At 42.1% G+C, this 19,678-nt stretch overlaps 1 protein-coding gene across 1 annotated transcript in view; it reads left to right on the top strand.

The window, feature by feature from the left end:
* The window catches only part of psmd2 (proteasome 26S subunit ubiquitin receptor, non-ATPase 2), a 77,479-nt gene that overhangs the window by 7,735 nt on the left and 50,066 nt on the right, over window positions 1-19,678 (top strand). The window contains exons 2-6 of the mRNA XM_033032196.1: window positions 9,441-9,497; window positions 9,843-10,007; window positions 16,710-16,831; window positions 17,548-17,772; window positions 18,740-18,898. Coding sequence (XP_032888087.1) covers window positions 9,441-9,497; window positions 9,843-10,007; window positions 16,710-16,831; window positions 17,548-17,772; window positions 18,740-18,898 — 728 coding nt within the window. The remainder of the gene's footprint in view (window positions 1-9,440; window positions 9,498-9,842; window positions 10,008-16,709; window positions 16,832-17,547; window positions 17,773-18,739; window positions 18,899-19,678) is intronic.

The following is a 19,678-nucleotide window of genomic DNA, read 5'->3' as shown; positions in this document are numbered from 1 at the left end:
TCCATAATGTTTGGGGCAAAGACTCATCATTTATTTATTTGCCTCTGTATTCCACAATTTGAGATTTGTATTAGAAAAAAAATCACATGTGATTAAAGTGCACATTGTCAGATTTTAATAAAGGCCATTTTTATACATTTTGGTTTCACCATGTAGAAATTACAGCAGTGTTTATTCATAGTCCCCCCATTTCAGGACACCATAATGTTTGGGGCACAGCAGTGTCATGTAAATGAAAGTAGTCATGTTTAGTATTTTGTTGCATATCCTTTGCATTCAATAACTGCTTGAAGTCTGCGATTCATGGACATCACCAGTTGCTGGGTGTCTTCTCTGGTGATGCTATGCCAGGCCTACATTCAGCCATCATTAGCTTATGCTTGTTTTGGGGGCTAGTCCCCTTCAGTGTTCTCTTCAGCATATAAAAGGCATGCTCAATTGGGTTCAGATCGGGTGATTGGCTTGGCTCAAAAATTAACCGTTTTTTAGCTTTGAAAAACTCCTTTGTTGCTTTTGCAGTATGCTTGGGATCATTGTCTTGCTGTAGAATGAATGGCCAGCCAATGAGTTTTAAAGCATTTGTTTGAACTTGAACAGATAGGATATGTCTTTGCACTTCAGAATTCATTATGCTACTACCATCAGCAGTTGTATCAACAATGAAGATATGTGAGCCAGTACCTTCAGCAGCCATACATGCCTGGCCATAACACCCCCCTGTGTTTCACAGATGAGATGGTATGCTTTGGATCTTGGGCAGTTTCTTGTCTCCTCCATACGTTGCAGTTGCCATCAATCTGATATGTTAATCTTCAGCTCATCTGTCCACGAGACCTTTTTCCAGAACTGTGGTTGCTCTTTTAAGTAATTCTTGTCAAACTGTAACCCGGCCATCCTATTTTTGCGGCTAACCAGTGGTTTGCATCTTACAGTGTAGCCTCTGTATTTCTGTTCATTAAGCCTTCTGCAGACAGTGGTCATTGACAAATCCGCACCTGACTCCTGAAGAGTGTTTCTGATCTGTCGGACAGGTGTTTGAGGATTTTTCTTTATTATAGAGAGAATTCTTCAGTCATCAGCTGTGGAGGTCTTCCTTGGCCTGCCAGTCCCTTTGTGATTAGCACAGCTGTAATTTCTACATGGTGAAACCAAAATGTATAAAAATGGCCTTTAATAAAATCTGACAATGTGCACTTAACCACATGTATATTTTCTGTTATAAATCTCAAATTGTGGAGTACAGAGGCAAATAAATAAATGATGGGTCTTTGGCCCAAACATTATGGAGGGCACTGTAGTAGCATAAGTTAACCAGGTGTTAATAAGTTAACCCGCTGAGCTACTCCAGCTTTTTGTGTCTATCTTATACTAAATCATACATACATCTGTCAGATGTTTGTATGGTTTCGTCTAGAACCAGCTAATTTCCATCTACCAATACTCCTCCGCCTAGCAGAGCTGGTCCTTACCCTGAACAACTTCTCCTTCGACTCCTCCCACTTCCTCCAAATCCAAGGCATTGCTATGGGCACTCGATTGGCCCCTAGCTATGCCTGCCTCTTTGTAGGGTACGTCGAACAATTCCTGTTCCGGGAGTACACTGGCCCAATCCCCGAACTCTACCTCTGCTACATTGACGACTGCATTGGTGCTACCTCCTGCACACATGCAGAACTCACTGACTTAATCAACTTCACAAATTTCCATCCTGCATTCAAATTCACTTGGACCATCTCCGACATCGCTACCGTCTCTAGATCTCACCGTGACAATCACAAGAAACAGACTATTGATCGACATCTACTTCAAACTTATAGACTCCCAATGGCTTATTGACTCCCACGAGCTATTTTGACTACACGTCTTCCCACCCTGCTTCCTGTAAAGACTCTATCCCTACTCCCAATTCCTCCGTCTACGCTGCATCTGCGCCCAGGATGAGGTGTTCCATACCAGGGCATTGGAGATGTCCTCATTCTTTAGGAAACGGGAGTTCCCCTCTTCCATTATAGATGAGGCTCTCAATAGGGTCTCCTCGATATCCCGCAGCTCCACTCTTGCTCCCCCTCCCCCATTTGTAACAAGGACAGAGTCCCCCTTGTCCTCACCTTCCACCCCATCAGCCGTTGCAGCATATACATTTTAAAAAAAGTAAAAATCCTCCAACATTTTCGCCACCTCCAACGGGATCCCACTACTGGCCACATCTTCCCATTGCCACCCCCTTCTGCTTTCCGCAGAGATCGTTCCCTCTGACATTCCCTTGTCAACTCGTCCCTTCCCCAGGTACTTTCCCCTGCAACCGCAGGAGATGCAACACCTGTCCCTTTACCTCCCCCCTTGACTTCATCCAAGGACCCAAACAGTCTTTCCAGGTGAGGCAGAGCTTCACTTGCACCTCCTCCAACCTCATCTACTGTACTCGCTGTTCCAGGTGTCAACTTCTCTACATCAGCAAGACCAAGCGCAGGCTCAGCGATCTTTTCACTGAACACGTCTGCTCAGTCCGTCTTAACCTGGTGGCTCAGCACTTCAACTCCCCCTCCCATTCCCATTCTGACCTTTCTGTCTTGGGCCTCCTCCATTGTCAGAGTGAGGCCCAGCACAAATTGGAGGAACAGCACCTCAAATTTTGCTTGGGTAGTTTACAAATCAGCGTTGTGAACATTGAATTCTCAAACTTTAGATAGCCTTTGCTTTCCCTCTCTATCCCCTCCCCCTTCCCAGTTCTCCCACAAGTCTTACTGTCTCCGACTACATTCTATCTTTGTCCTGCCCCTTCCCCTGACATCAGTCTGAAGACGGGTCTCGACCCGAAACGTCACCCATTCCTTCTCTCCAGAGATGCTGCCTGACATGCTGAGTTACTCCAGCATTTTGTGTTATACATCTGTCTTATTTCATTGTTTCATTTTTATTTAGTGACAATTAAACCCTTGATCCTATGTTATTTTTGGGAAATGAAACTCTTCAGATGAAACACTTGGATCACAGAAAGGCATGCCTTGTTTCAGCAATCTCAAATATTGGTGAAAACAGTAATACGACTTCAGAATGTGCCGAGCATTTTAAAGTTAATGATGTGATCTGAAAGGAATGTCGACAGAACAAATCTTAAAAATCTTATGAAATAAGATATTGTAGCAATGTTACAAAATTTTGAGATTTTAAAAATCAAGTCTGTAATTGATAAAGCATAAAAACAAGTTTAATTTGACACCTAATTCACTTTCATATCTCAAGTATTTAAAAAGTTATGGCCATTTTCATACTCGGAAATGAGCATCTTGTTCCCTATTGATTTTCTATGGACATAACAAAAAAGCTGTGATCGTGAACAGTCAAAAGCCCATAACTTTCTTAAAAATTAAGAGAACTGAATGAAATTTTCAGTTATCATAGATTGAAGCATTCTGAAACAAATATAAAATAATCTTACTTGGATGACCTGAAATTAAAGCATATAATTAGTTAGTTACCTAATTGTAGCTAATTTCAGACTTCAATTACTAGATCTAAACATCTATCCATTTCTTAATAAATGATTAACATTTTTAAATAGCCTAAATGTCCAAATAATATTCACAAATAATTCACAATAAAACATGATTTTTAAATCTCATTTACATTAATTTATAGACCAAATGGAAGGAATTTAGTGTTCAATTGCTGTAAATTAAAGTCCATTTAAATCAACTTTCCAGTGGGTCCCTGTGGAACGCGCTGGTTTAGAACGTTCACATTGCGGTGGATTTGTGCCCCAAATGCCGAGAAAAATACTGCGGGATATAATGGGCCCAAAATGAGTTACTCGCAATATTAAACTTTGTATAAAGGGATCTTTAGAAGCCCTTTTTAATGTAAAAATATACAGCCTAACTTCAGTTGTTTGCTTTATGAGACCCTGCGGTTGCTGGCGGTCGCGGGTTTAGAGATTGATTTTTAAACTACTATAACTATTATACGAGGCCTTTAAAACTAATAATAGCTTTTGCGACGGGGTCTTCCAGCGATTTTTCGTTAATAATTAACTAGGCTGAACATCTTCGATTTGAACAGCCTAGAGAAAATCGCGTTTTAAACCCGCCCCCCTCTAAACGGCGCCAAAATCGCGCACACCCGCAGCGACAGATTTTCAACGACGCTTCAGGTAGGCTTTGCAACATACCTAGATATTGTATCAGGTGAAAGGATGGTCATGTATGAGATAAAGCCATGTGCAGTAAATGCAATAAAGCTTCTGCTCCATAATGTTTTTACTTGTCTCAAAATTTGAAGACAAAAGGAAGCGCGTTTGGATCCATACCCCGGTTTGGATTGACTGCGCCGAAGTAGAGATGGTGGAAAGCTTCAAATTTCTAGTAAATATCACCAGCAACTTGTCCTGAACCACCCAAATTGGAGCAATGGCCAAGAAAGCACATCAATACCTCTACCTCCTTAGAAGGCTTAGGAAGTTTGGCATGCCCCCAACAACTCTCACTAACTGCTACAGATGCGCAGTGGAAAGTGTTTTATCAGGATGCATCACCGCATGGTTTGGGAACAACTCCATCCAAGACCGCAAGAAATTGCAGAGAATTGTGGACGCAGCCCAGACCGTCACACAAACCAACCTCCCTTCCATTGACTCCATTTATACCTCGCGCAGCCTCGGCTAGGGCAGCAGCATAATCAAGGATGAGTCGCACCCCAGCCACTCCGTCTTCTCTCCTCTCCCATCAGGCAAGAGCTATAGAAGTATGAAATCGCATAGCACCTGATTTGGGGACAGTTTCTTCCCAGCTGTTATCAGTAAATGGAGCCATCGTACCAACAACTAGAGTCCAGTCATAGTCATACAGTGTGGAAACAGTCCTTTAGGCCCAAATACCCCACACTGACCAATATGTCCCAGGTACACTGGTCCCACTTGCCTGCGTTTGGCCCATCTATATTACTAAAAGTAAGATCTTGACCACTTTTGACTCACTGCGATGTGATTTCCGAGAGAACGCCGCCACTTACGGCTGTCATTTTTGGCCACCTCGCTCAGAACCCCCCTCTGCTAGACTGGACTGGAGGATTTTTCCCATTGATGAAAAATCAGAGATATATTAATGTTTAAATTTTTTTTGGCATTCTCTCTGTTGCCCCTGCTGGTGGGAGGGGGAGGGACTATAAAACCCGGAAGTGGTGTACCTCACTCAGTCTCTGCAAGATGGAGGAAGCGAAAGGGTCATGTCTCTCTGAGCTCTGAATAACACTGAACACATGTCTACTCAACCGTGAGTGCCCTTAATGTGGTTTGAAAATGAAAATATGGTTGCTTTGAAATGCTGCACTGCAAAAAAAAAAATGGCTGTTGTTGGTGGTGGTAACTGCTTTGAAAGGCTGCACTGCAAAAAGAATGGCTGTTGTTGGTGGTAGTAACTGCTTTTAAATGGCTGCACTGGAAAAAAAATGACTGTTGTTGGTGGTGGTAACTGCTTTAAAAGACTGCACTGCAAAAAAAAATGGTTGTTGTTGGTGTTGGTAACTGCTTTGAAAGGCTGCACTGCAAAAAAAAAAGGCTGTTGTTGGTGGTGGTAACTGCTTTAAAAGACTGCACGGCAAAAAAAAAAATGGCTGTTGGTGGAAACTTGACAACTTCCTGTTTGCACTGAATATTGATTTTAGATAAAACACTACCACTTACGTGTGTGATTTTTGGCCATCTTACTCAGTTCCCCACCACTCATCAGGTGCAGAAGATTCTTCCCATCAATGAAAAATAAGAGTGTTATTAGTGTTTAACAAAATGTTGAGAATCTCTGTCAATCACGCCATGAAGGCCACGCCCCTTCCAGTTGGAGGGGAGGGATTATAAAACCCGTGGGTGTGGCTCAGTCTCAGCAAGATGGGGGGGAGAGAGAGGTCACGACTGTCTGAGCTGTGAATCAGCTGAACACACTGAATGTCTACTGAGCTGTGAGTGGTGTTTATGTGGTGTTTTGTGTAGTTTTATAGTGGTTTTATGGTGGTTTCAACCTGCTTGAAATAGTATGAAACTCCATTTGAATGTGGTGGCCTTGCACCCTGCTTGAAGTGGCATGAAACTGCACTTGAATTCGGTGGCCTTGCACCCTGCTTGAAGTGGTCGGAAACTGCACTTGAATTCGGTGGCCTTGCACCCTGCTTGAAGTGGTCGGAAACTGCACTTGAATTCGGTGGCCTTGCATCCTGCTTGAAGTGGTAGGAAACTGCGCTTGAATTCGGTGGCCTTGCACCCTGCTTGAAGTGGTAGGAAACTGCACCTGAATATGGTGGCCTTGCACCCTGCTTAAAGTGGTATGAAACTGCAATTGAATTTGGTGGCCTTGCACCCTGCTTGAAGTGGTAAGAAACTGCACTTGAATTTGGTGGCCTTGCACCCTGCTTGAAATGGTAGGAAACTGCATTTGAATTTGGTGGCCTTGCACCCTGCTTGAAATGGAATTTCAAGGAATACCCATGAGTCAACTGCCAGCCCACCAGCCGTTAGTGAGCTGCCAGCACATCAGGCTTGAGGGACTGAACTGCCACCCTAAATATCCATTTGGCCCACAATGTCCATACTAACCAGTCCCTTCAGCCCACAGTACCCATACTAGCGCTCCAGAAAGCCACCCCCCCCACTGGCCAACGGGGGTTGGAATTGGTGGAGAGGTGGAATATTGCGTTGGGGGACCAGCGCTCCCGTGTGAACATGGGACCCAACGGGTCCCACTTAGTCTAGTATTTCTCTATATCTGTCCTATCCATGTACCTGTCTATTTGCTGCTTAGATGTTATGATAGTTCCTGTAGCCCGTTCTATACACAAACCACAAAAACGTTACACTTTTCAGACCTATAAACTCTTTCCCCCTTCACTTTAAACCTATGACCTCTGGTTCTCGATTCCCCTGCTCTGGGCAAGAGACTTTGTATGTCTACTCCATCTATTCCTCGCATGATTTTATACACATCCAGATGATCACCTCTCATTCTCCTGCGCTCCAGGGAATAGAGACCCAGGCTACTCAACCTCTCCCCGTAGCTCAGGCCTTCAAGTCCTGGCAACATCCTAGTAAATCTTCTCTGCACCCTTTCCAACTTAACAACATTATTCCTATAACATGGTGCCCAGAACTGACAACAATACTCCAGTCAGAGAGTGGTGAGCCTGTGGAATTGTTGCCACAGAAAGCTGTGAAGTTCAAGTCAATGAATATTTTTAAGGCAGAGATTGACAGATTCTTGATCAGTGCGGATATCGGGCGTTATGGATAAGAAGGCAGAAGAATGGGATTGAGAGGGAAAGATAGATCAGCCATGAATGGTGGAGTAGACTAGCTGGAATGGCCTAATTCTGCTTCTATAACTAATGAACTTGTAGAGGTGTACAAGATCATGAGGGGGAATAGTTAGGGTAAATGCAGTCTTTTACCCAGAGTAGGGGAATCAAGAACCCGGGGACGGACATAGGCTTAGGTGAGAGGGGAAAAAGGTACAAGTATCCTGAGGGGTATTTTCGAACTTCCCGAGAAGGTAGTTGAGGTAGATACTGACAACATTTAAAAGGCATTTGTACAGGTACATGGATAGGAAAGGTTTAAAGGGATATGGGCCAATGCAGGCAGGTGGAACTAATGTAGATGGAGCATCTTGGTCGGCATGAGCCAACGAGCCTGTTCCCGTGCTGTATGACTCTCTGACTCCATAACTCCGCTGGTCACAGATCTACAGCTAAAACAACAACTTTCCACCACCTATGAGTAAGCTAGTTTTGAATCTAAACTAATAAGTCATCGTGGATCCCATACACCTTAATCTTCAGTTTGCCATGAGGGACATTTATTAAATGCCTTACTAAAATTTACAGAGAGAGTATCCACTGCCTACTGTCATCAATCATCTTTGTTACCACCTCAGAAAACTCAATTCAATTCATAGAAACAGAGAAAATAGGTGCAGGAGTAGGCCATTCGGCCCTTCGATCCTGCACTGCCATTCAATATGATCATGGCTGATCATCCAACTCAGTATCCTGTACCTGCCTTCTCTCCATATCCCCTGATCCCTTTAGCCACAAGGGCCACATCTAACTCCCTCTTAAATATAGCCAATGAACTGGCCTCAACTACCTTCTGTGGCAGAGAATTCCAGAGATTCGCCACTTTCTGTGTGAAAAATGTTTTTCTCATCTCGGTCCTAAAGGATTTCCCCTTTATCCTTACACTGTGACCCCTTGTCCTGGATTTCACCAACAATCTTCCTGCATCTAGCGTGTCCAACCCCTTAAGAATTTTGTAAGTTTCTATAAGATTCCCCCTCAATCTTCTAAATTCTAGCGAGTACAAGCCAAGTCTATCCAGTCTTTCTTCATATGAAAGTCCTGACATCCCAGGAATCAGTCTGGTGAACCTTCTCTGTACTCCCTCTATGGCAAGAATGTCTTTCCTCAGATTTGGAGACCCAAACTGTACGCGATACTTCAGGTGTCACCAAGACCCTGTACAACTGCAGTAGAACCTCCCTGCTATACTCAAATCATTTTGCTATGAATGCTAACATACCATTCGCTTTCTTCACTGCCTGCTGCACCTGCATGCCTACTTTCAATGACCGGTGTACCATGACACCCAGGTCTCGTTGCATCTCCCCTTTTCCTAATCGGCCACCATTTAGATAATAGTCTACTTTCCTGTTTTTGCCACCAAAGTGGATAACCTCACATATATACACATTATACTGCATCTGCCATGCATTTGCCCACTCACCCAGCCTATCCAAGTCACCTTGCAGCCTCCTAGCATCCTCCTCACAGCTAACACTGCCCCCCAGCTTCGTGTCATCCGCAAACTTGGAGATGTTGCATTCAATTCCCTCGTCCAAATCATTAATATATATTGAAAATAGCTGGGGTCCCAGCTTCATAAAAGGTGACCTGAAGGAATATCTTGAAGGCAGACAAAGGGAATTCTATTATCCCGTGTCTTAATAGCTGAAGACACAACCATAATGATGATTACGGTCAGAATTAGAGACGCGCGTTTATTTCAATTGGGCCTGGGGAATTAAAAGGGTAGAAATAGTTTCTAAAACACAGCTAATTACTTCTAAATTGTTGGATTTCTTGACACAAAATCATACGGTTAATTGAGGAGGAGAGTTGGCCCAGTCTTGCATTGGTAATTTTCTAATTAGGGTCATGGTAATACAGCATGGAAACAGGCCCAAGCCGACCAACATGCCCCATCTATACTAGTCCCAGCTGCCCACATTAAAGAGACCAGGTAAAATCGGCATCGATCCTTTCATTACTTTCAAGGTGGGTTTTCTTTTCAGGTTTCTCCTACGTTAATATAGTTACACTTGTTATATGCTATAATGTTTCATTTGCATGAGATGGTGTGTAGCTATTTCAACTTTTCATTTTTGTTTCCAATATTTTTTTAGTCTGATGAGGACAAGCAGTTGCAGGAAGAGCTGGAGATGCTTGTGGAAAGGCTGAGTGTAAGTCACCTGTTCTCTTCCTTTGTATTAACTCAGAACTCTTAAAAAGCCAATCGGATCAATTTTCACTTAAGGGAGATGTAAACTACCACAAATAATAAGGTATTAAATAATTTAATATTTCAGCCTGTCGTGCAAAAAAGACTTGGTGCACCAGTGTTTTATCTTTAATTTTCAAAGTTTCTATTCCATTCAAAGAATAATTTATGGCAACTATAAAAACTCTTATTTATTTTCTCAGGTGCTTTAAATATCTCTATTCTGTAAGAATTATTTGAAGTTCCTTGGGTAATATGTACATAGTTTAGAAGAATGTGTTATATTCCTGGGTATTTTAACTTGTAGGAACCAAACACTGAACTTTACCGAGCTGCACTGGAGGAACTCCGAAGGCAGATTCGTTCTTCTACCACCTCCATGACATCTGTTCCTAAACCACTTAAGTTCCTTCGTCCACATTATGAAAAACTTAAAGAAATTTATGAAAAAATGCCCTCGGGAGAAAATAAGGTAACTTTTTTGTTAAATGGTAGGTATTTTTTCCGAAATATTATTGTAGCTTATTACTCAAATTGAGTGTAATGCTTAAAAATGCACAAAAAATGTGCAAATGCTGGAGATTTGAAATGAAACACAAAATGCTGGAATATCTCATCAGGCCAGGCAACACATGTGGAAAGAGAAACGGTTAACATTACAAATCTGAGATCCTTCCAACTTTTGGTATGCTTTAGACACAGCCGTCAATTGTTTTCTTTTGAGGGGCAAGGTAACACTAATGGATATCTTTAATTGGATATGTTTATTCTGAGATTTATTTCTGACTGAATGGGAATGCTGTAGGAAATACAGTTGGCATCGACACGGATTCTCCAAAGGTAATTCCTTTTCACAAAATATTTAGTATTCAAACACATGGCACAAACAGAAATATAATGCGCAAGTAGGTAAGCTGGTTGGTGAACAAAAATGCAGGTTGATGGTAAGATGAGAGAGAGCTCCACAGAGTGATGTTTAGATTTAGGCATGCTTTGTTTGGTTTAGAGATACAGCATGAAAACAGGCCCTTCGGCCCACCGAGTCCAGGCCGACCATCAATCACCTGTTCACACTGGTTCTGGGTTATTCCACTTTCTCATCCACTCTCTACACACTCGGGACAATTTACAGAGGCCACAAGCTTGCACATATTTGGGATATGGGAGGAAATTCATGGAGTCACAGGGAAAACGTGTAAACCAGCTCTCTGTCGCTGTGAGGCAGCTGCTCTACCAGCTGCGCCACTGTGCAGCCCTCTAATGTATAGGGCAAACATATTAATTTGTGAACTCTGACTCAAGATTTCAAGTTGTGAGCAGAGGGTTGGAAGAAGTCAGGACAGAGACTGTGAGCATTGAAAGTGAAATTGTGAAACTAAGAAATTGTAAAAACAAAATCCATAAAAAGATCAGTAGGAATTTTAGGTTTGAAATGCAAGGCATCAGAATAAATTAATATTAAAGATGCTTCAAAATTAAAGCAATATATGTCCTTCTCAGTTACATTTCCGATAATGAATCAACTTGATGGCCGGCAGCAGATGATCTCAGGAAGGGTGGCCCATTGTTGGCTGGGGAAGATGTGCTAACGAGAGGGATACAAGGATGCATCCTCCTTGGTATTCCATGTCTGTTTTGTTTTTACTGTGGAGAATAGGAAACTTGGGACAGTTAGTTGACATGTCTTGTGAGCAGTTGATATTACAGTCAAGGAGGTGTTGAATATCTAAAGGTGCATGAAGGTAGATAAATATAGGCCCGATCAAATATATCTGAGGGCACTGGAGAGCTAGAGAAGACATTGCAGGTGCTCTGGCTGATATATTATTAGATATGGAGGAGGTGCCGGAAGACTGGAGAGTGGTTAATGTTGTGTCTCTATTTAAGAAGGTCTGTGACTTGTCTATCTCGGGGATTGGTGCTGGACCCATTGCTGTTCGTGGTTAATAGCACCAGTTTGGATGAGAATGCAGATGACACAAAGCTGGATGGCAGTGTGAACTATGAAGAGGATGCTATGAAGATACAGGGTGATTTGGACAGGTTGGGTAAGTGGACAGATGCATGGCAGATGCAGTTTAATGTGGATAAATGTGAGGTTATCCACTTTGGTGGCAAGAACAGGAAGGCAGATTATTATCTGAATGGTGCCAGGTTAGGAAAAGGGGAAGTACAACGAGATTGTAGCAGCAGATCTTTCATATCTTTCAGGTAATTAGCACCCTAGCCGCTATTTGGATGAGAATGGATAAGGGGAATATCTTCGGTACGCATGCAAGCTGCCTCGGAGACCTTCAGAGCTTCTCCATTCATAAAGCTTCAGCACACAATCTTTTGATGAATATTTTCTTTATTGTTGATAGAAAACAGTAAGATACATCCAAGGTTTTTCCGACGTTACGGCAATCTTCTTCGAACTCCAGCTCATTGCTTCAGATATTAGAAAGCTCCTTGTGTCTCCATAACAATGACATGCCATGACATGCTCGACATGATCGAAGGATCGTCCATCGTCTCTCCAAAACGAATCTAAAAACTAAACTTCTGCGCAAGTAGTTAAGCTACAAACACGCCCAAAGACACGTCTTAAATCCCACCCACATTATAACGGGCAGTCTAAAATTTAAAGGCACATGCCATCCACAATGACATGCAAAACAGGCCAAATGGCCACAACAGAGATCTGGGTGTCCTTGTACGTCAGTCACTGAAAGTAAGCATGCAGGTACAGCAAGCAGTGAAGAAAGCTAATAGCATGTTGACCTTCATAACAAGAGTAGTTGAGTATAGGAGCAAAGAGGTCCTTCTGCAGTTGTACAGAGCCCTAGTGAGACCACACCTGGAGTATTGTGTGCAGTTTTGGTCCCCTAATTTGAGGAAGGACATTATTGCTATTGAGGTCGTGCAGCGTAGGTTTACAAGGTTAATTCCCGGGATGGCTGGACTGTCATACAGTGGCTTGCAAAAGTATTCATACCCCTTGAACTTTTCCACATTTTGTTACGTTACAACCACAAACGTAAATGCATTTTATTGGGATTTTATGTGATAGACCAACACAAAGTGGTGCATAATTGTGAAGTGGAAGGAAAATGATACATGGTTTTTAAATTTTTTTACAAATAAAAAACTGAAAAGTGTGGCGTGCAAAAGTATTCAGCCCCCTTTACTCTGATACCCCTAAATAAAATCCAGTGCAACCAATTGCCTTCAGAAGTCACCTAATTAGTAAATAAAGTCCACTTGTGTGTAATCTAATCTCAGTATAAATACAGCTGTTCTGTGAAGGCCTCAGAGGTTTGTTAGAGAGCATCAGTGAACAAACCGCATCATGAAGCCCAAGGAACACACCAGACAGGTCAGGGATAAAGTTGTGGAGAAGTTTAAAGGAGGGTTAGGTTATAAAAAAAATATCCCAAGCTTTGAACATCTCACGGAGCACTGTTCAATCCATCATCCGAAAATGGAAAGAGTATGGCACAACTGCAAACCTACCAAGACATGGCCGTCCACCTAAACTGACAGGCCGGGCAAGGAGAGCATTGATCAGAAAAGCAGCCAAGAGGCCATGGTAACTCTGGAGGAGCTGCAGAGATCCACAGCTCAGGTGGGAGAATCTGTCCACAGGACAACTATTAGTTGTGCACTCCACAAATCGGGCCTTTATGGAAGAGTGGCAAGAAGAAATCCATTGCTGAAAAAAAGCCATAAGAAGTCCCGTTTGCAGTTTGCCACAAGCCATGTGGGGGACACAGCAAACATGTGGAGGAAGGTGCTCTGGTCAGATGAGACCAAAATTGAAGTTTTTGGCCTAAATGCAAAACGCTATGTGTGGCGGAAAACTAACACTGCACATCACCCTGAACACACCATCCGCACTGTGAAACATGGTGGTGGCAGCATCATGCTGTGGGGATGCTTTTCTTCAGCAGGGACAGGGAAGCTGGTCAGAGTTGATGGGAAGATGGATGGAGCCAAATACAGGGCAATCTTGGAAGAAAACCTGTTAGAGTCTGCAAAAGACTTGAGACTGGGGCGGAGGACAACGACCCTAAACATACAGCCAGAGCTACAATGGAATGGTTTAGATCAAGGCATATTCATGTGTTAGAATGGCCCAGTCAAAGTCCAGACCTAAATCCAATTGAGAATCTCTGGCAAGACTTGAAAATTGCTGTTCACAGACGCTCTCCATCCAATCTGACTGAGCTTGAGCTATTTTGCAAAGAAGAATGGGCAAAAATTTCAGTCTCTAGATGTGCAAAGCTGGTAGAGACGTACCCCAAAAGACTTGCAGCTGTAATTGCAGCGAAAGGTGGTTCTACAAAGTATTGTCTCGGGGGCTGAATACTTTTGCACGCCACACTTTGCAGTTTTTTATTTGTAAAAAAAATTTGAAAACCATGTATCATTTTCCTTCCACTTAACAATTATGCACCACTTTGTGTTGGCCTATCACATAAAATCCCAATAAAATACATTTACGTTTGTGGTTGTAACGTGACAATGTGGAAAAGTTCAAGGGGTATGAAACCTTTTGCAAGCCACTGTATGTTGAAAGAATGGAGTGACTGGGTTTGTATATACTGGAATTTAGAAGGGTGAGAGGGGATCTCATTGAAACATATAAGATTATTAAGGGATTGGATACGCTAGAGGCAGGAAACATGTTCCCGATGTTGGGGGAGTGCAAAACCAGGGGCCACAGTTTAAGAATAAGGGTTAGGCCATTTAGAACAGAGATGAGGAAAAACATTTTCACCCAGTTGTGAATCTGTGGACTTCTATGCCTCAGAAGGCAGTGAAGGCCGATTCTCTGGATGCTTTCGAGAGTTAGACAGAGCTCTTAAAGATAGCGGAGTCAAGGGATATGGTGAGAAGGCAGGAACGAGGTACTGATTGTGGATGATCAGCCATGATCACAGGGAATGGCGCTGCTGGCTCGCAGGGCCGAATGGCCTACTCCTGCACCTAATGTCTATCTTATACCGCACTTGGTTAAGTGCGGTATAAAGGAAACTTTAGAAAATTAAAAAACACGGACCATGTCTTATTCCGAAGCCGAACCCTTTCACTTCACCTCCAAATGGCCGTTCCCAATACAATACAAATTTATTCGTCACGTGCACCAACTAAGGTACAGTGAAATGAATTTACCATGCAGCGATACAATTGAAAAAAAACCCACACAATACACAATAGAATTTAACATAAACATCCATCACAGCATTCTTCACTGTGGTGGAAGGCAACAAAGTTCAGTCAATCCTTCTCCTTTGTTCATCCGTGGTCAGGGCCATGAACCCTCCGTAGTCGCCGCTACGGACGGCCAGATGTACAGGCCCTCTCGTCAGAATGATCGGAAATCCGACGTCGGGACAGTCGAACACACTCCGTGGCTTGGAGTGCCCGAATCGGCCACTTTCTTACTGGAAACCGCGGCTTCAGGATGTTGTAGGCCGGCGGTCGGACCTCTTCTCCGGCGATCCCCAGCAAGGGATTAAATCCAAGCCACGACCAGCTAGAAGCTCCGCAGACCACAGCCCCATGATGCCAAAGTCACCAGACCAGTGATCGGAGCACTCCTTTCTGGTGACCCCCGGCAAGGGTTCGTCCCTGCTCCACGATGGAAAAGTCCACGCTGCGCCCGCTGCTGAAGCTCTGGGTCCGACTGGGATAAGCTGCTGCAATCCAAGCTGTTAGGCCGCGAGAGGGGAGGCGGAGATGGGACATGGAAAAAGTTGCCTTTCCATCGAGGAAGTGACTGAAAAACGTTTTTTCCCCCTTCCCCCCTCCCCCCACCACCTCCCACCTAAGACATACTGAGAGATACTAAAACAAACATTTGGACAAACAAAAAAAGTCAAAATGACAAACATGCCGCAATAGGCCGCTCCACTTGTATCTGCCTTCCTTTTTTCACGCTCGATGAACCATCACTCAGGATGCCAACTGCGTTCAGTTTGTCCAACTGAAACTCACCTCATCAGTTTTGGCAGCTTGATCCTGAAAAATGACATAAAGCCAAATGGTGACCATCTGTGTCAGATAAAGCCAATGACAAACCTTTGGGTGTAGATAAACATTCAGAACATCCCTGAATGTTGATGAAGACCATTTGAACCAAATAACGTTTCATGTTGGAAATTCTTTGTATGGGCCCGAGACTTCATGCAACATTATAAAATAGTCTTTTGCCATGAATGTCCATTTAGCTGCTATTCTTTGTTTCATATTAGTGATATTAAAAACAGGAGGTCGGTTGTTGAAGGTGTGGGACAAAAGTTTTAAAGGAGATCTGAGAGGTAGTTTTTAAAAAAATATATGGATTGGTTATACCAGGAATGTGTTGCCCGAGGTGGAGGTATCTATGGTAAGACCAAATGAGATGATGTAACAGTTAAATATCGATTATGTTTCTTTAAGAAAAAAACTGCCAAAATGATGATGGGCAGAAGTGGCCAATTTTGAAACAGACAGAAAAGAATAAGTTATCTAAAGTTGGAGAATTGGTTGTATTCAAAATGCTGAGACATATCCAAGCAGAAGATGTGTGTTTTTCTCAAGTTGGCATTAGGCCTCAGTGTAATTGTCTATTATTTAAACTATTTTCCTTTGTCCTTTACAGCTATCCACTTTACAGTGCATTATCATTTATTCCGCAGGAACGTTTCTGATCTTCCAACTGTCTGCCATTTTAGTTCTCCGTCTGACTATCAGTGACATATTTATCCACATAGGTTCAGTGCAAGCTTGAGGAACCACACTTTGTTCTATCTGCATGTTGCAGCCTTTGAGGCTCTGTTCAGTGTAACAATTTATAATAACATTCCCTGTTTGTATCATCATTGTCAAATTAAGGTGTAAGATTATCCATCTGCAGTGTTAACTTGTTTTCTCTCCACTGACAGCCTGATATTTTGGGTGTTTCCAGCAATCTGTAGACGTATTGCTAATTTTCAATATCAGTTGTATATTTTCTCTTGCCTTCATCAACTCTGTTTCAAGGGCAATATCTCAAATAATAGCAATTTAATTCCACAGAACTGTACCCAATCTGGAATTGATATAAATGTAAATATTAACAAATATCTTTTCTACGGAGTCTTCTTTACGCTAAATTCCAAATGAAAGGTGAGAATGTTCAGGATAGTATTACTTTTTTCTCTTGCAGCGATTCTGTGCTGACATTGTATCAGTATTAGCCATGACGATGAGTGGAGAACGGGAATGTCTGAAATATAGGCTTCTAGGATCTCAGGAGGAACTGGCTTCTTGGGGGCACGAATATGTCAGGTGTGTTTAACAAAATATTTATTTTATGACTAAGACTTTGTGGTGTTGTTTGCTTAGACTCCATGAATAGTTTCCCAAGGGACATAGATATTAGAACAAGATGATTATTACTGAGTGTTTCAGAAAGAACTGCAGATGCTGGAAAAATCGAAGGTAAACAGAAATGCTGGAGAAACTCAGCGGATGAGGCAGCATTTATGGATTACTAGACTAAGTGCCGACCTGTTGGGTCTGTTCCCCCAACGTGCGGTTATGGGGGGGGAGGCGGCATGCAGCGTCACAAAATAAATATCCCCCCCCCCCCCCCCCGCAATAAACTTGATTTAGTCCATGTATTAATACCTTTAGTTTCAGCACTGTGCCTAATATTTTGATTCATATCTTGTATTATTTTTGTTATTGCTATTTTGTCAATCCAACTCTTCATGGTGGTTATCATTCACTTTGGACCCATCATATTATTGGGGAATGTCAGATTGTCCAGCCCAAAGCAACATTGCCTTCTGAAACCATGCATAAATGAAGTCAGTGCATAAATGAAGTCATTTTAATGACCCTATATGATAGCTTTCTGTCAACATTTTCCCCTTTTAGGTATTGTGTATCCGAAATGAAATATTGCAAAAAATATTTTCTGAAAGATTGGTGCTAATACTTAAAGGCCAATTTATTTGATAATATGAATTTATTATATTGAAACTATTTTCCTCATCTAGGCATCTGGCAGGTGAAGTTGCAAAAGAATGGCAGGAGATAGATGAGAGCGATAAGGCTCAACACGAGGTATTGCTCACCCTAGTAAAAGCAGTGATTCCGTATAACATGGCTCACAATGCTGAACATGAAGCATGTGATCTTCTCATGGAAATTGAGCGTCTTGATATGCTGGAAGAGTATATTGATGAAAATGCATATTCTAAAGTTTGCTTGTATTTAACAAGGTATGTTTCCTCTGCATCCACTGTGATATGAGATAGCAGTCGACAATTAAACTTATTTTGTAATTTTAGTTATGTTCTGATATTAATATTTATACCCTGTTGACCTTGCAAAATGGTTATAGGATCATACTCTTTGCTTTCTAATGGAGCTGCACCATAGTAGCATTGCACCTTCTAACTCAATCAAAACTAGAAAATATATTCCAATTCTATATTCCACTTCACAAAATGGCTCCAATGCTCAAATTCAAATGTATTGCAGATCAAATTAGTCTTGAAAGTGGAAGTTGTTTGCCAGTGTCATTATAGCTTATATTTTGGTCTAACTCATTTGAGCCAATTTTGTCATATTCGTGTATGATTTGGAAATTTTGCCTTGCATGCATGCCAGTTTTATCCCCGAGTGGGAATTTGACAGGAAGCTGAGTGCGAACTTGACGTCTGAAAAAGTGCACTCCAACCTGAGTTTCAATATATGTTGCATAATGATATTATAGTTAGTAAAAAAAATATCAATTATACCATTTTGATTCTTCCATTACTTTATATATTATGATATGCACCTCTTAAAGCGCAGCACAGTGGCACAGCTGGTAGGGCTGCTGCATCACAACACCAGAGACTGGGGTTCGATCCTGACCTTGGGTGCTGTCGGTGTGGAGTTTGCACATTCACCGAGTGATCATGTGGGCTTGCTCTGGTTTCCTCCACAATTGGCCTGTGTGAATTGCCCATGGTCTTTCGGGAGTGGAATGTGAATAAAATTAGTGTGAACGGGTGATTGATGGTCGGCCTAGACTCTCGGCCAAACGGCCTGTTTCCATGCTGTACCTCTAATCTAAACTAAACCTAGTAGTTAGAATTTACTGGAAAGATGGCCACAAAATGTAGTTGAATGTTTAAACTCTCAAAGTACGTTGCATTTTCAAATTTGTGTAAAATTATGATGTTTGATTTTTTTTTGCAGCTGTGTCAGTTATGTTCCTGATCCTGAAAATTCTGAACTGCTTCGATGTGCTCTGAGTATTTTCCGAAAATTCAATCGCTACCCTGAGGCTCTACGTCTTGCACTGATGCTGAATAACATGAAATTAGTTGAAAGTATTTTTGGGTCCTGTAAAGATGTGTATGTAATTCCTTTATATCAGGTGTTATGGATGATGTAAAATCTCTTGGACAGCTGAGCTGTGGTTCTCTGGTTGCCAACAGTACTGTAAACCATTGAATACTGAGAACAATAGTAACATCCAACCTGCTGCATCTGCTGACATGAGCTTTTGGCACAAACGGATAAGCAGAATATTTTTATTGGTCATTGCTACAATGAGTGGAGCTTTACTCAGTAGCACATTAGGAAACGAGGTCGAAAAATGATTTTTTTTTCCTGATTAAGATAAAATCTCAAAGATTTTGAATGAACCCAATTACAGTCATACTGCACAGAAATGCCGTTTGACCTATTCTGTCCATGCCAACCAAAATGCCCCATTTAATCTAATTCTAATTGCCCATGTTTGACCCATATTCTAAACCTTTCCCAGTCGTGTACATTTCTAACTGTCTTGTGGTGTTATTGTACCCGTTTCAACCACTTCCTCTAACTGTACACTTGTCGCACTCTGAAAAAGCTGCCCCTCAGGTTCTTATCTAATCTTTTTCCTCTCACTTTAAACCCATACCCTTTAATTCCTGATTTCCCCAATGCTAGGAAAAATATTCTGCTTATTTATCCTATCTATTGCACTCATTTATTTTTATACTTCTAATTCTCACCTACTCAACCTTGAGTACTGGCAACATTCTCATAAATCCGCTCTGCATTCTTTCCAGCTTTCCTATACCAGGGTGACCAACTGAACACACTACTCCAAATGTTGCATTACCATGTCTTATATAACTGTAATAT

Source organism: Amblyraja radiata, chromosome 13, assembly GCF_010909765.2.
Source record: "Amblyraja radiata isolate CabotCenter1 chromosome 13, sAmbRad1.1.pri, whole genome shotgun sequence".
Lineage (NCBI taxonomy): Eukaryota > Metazoa > Chordata > Chondrichthyes > Rajiformes > Rajidae > Amblyraja > Amblyraja radiata.
Note: the sequence above shows the minus strand (reverse complement) of the source record. Positions and strands in the feature narration are given on the sequence as shown.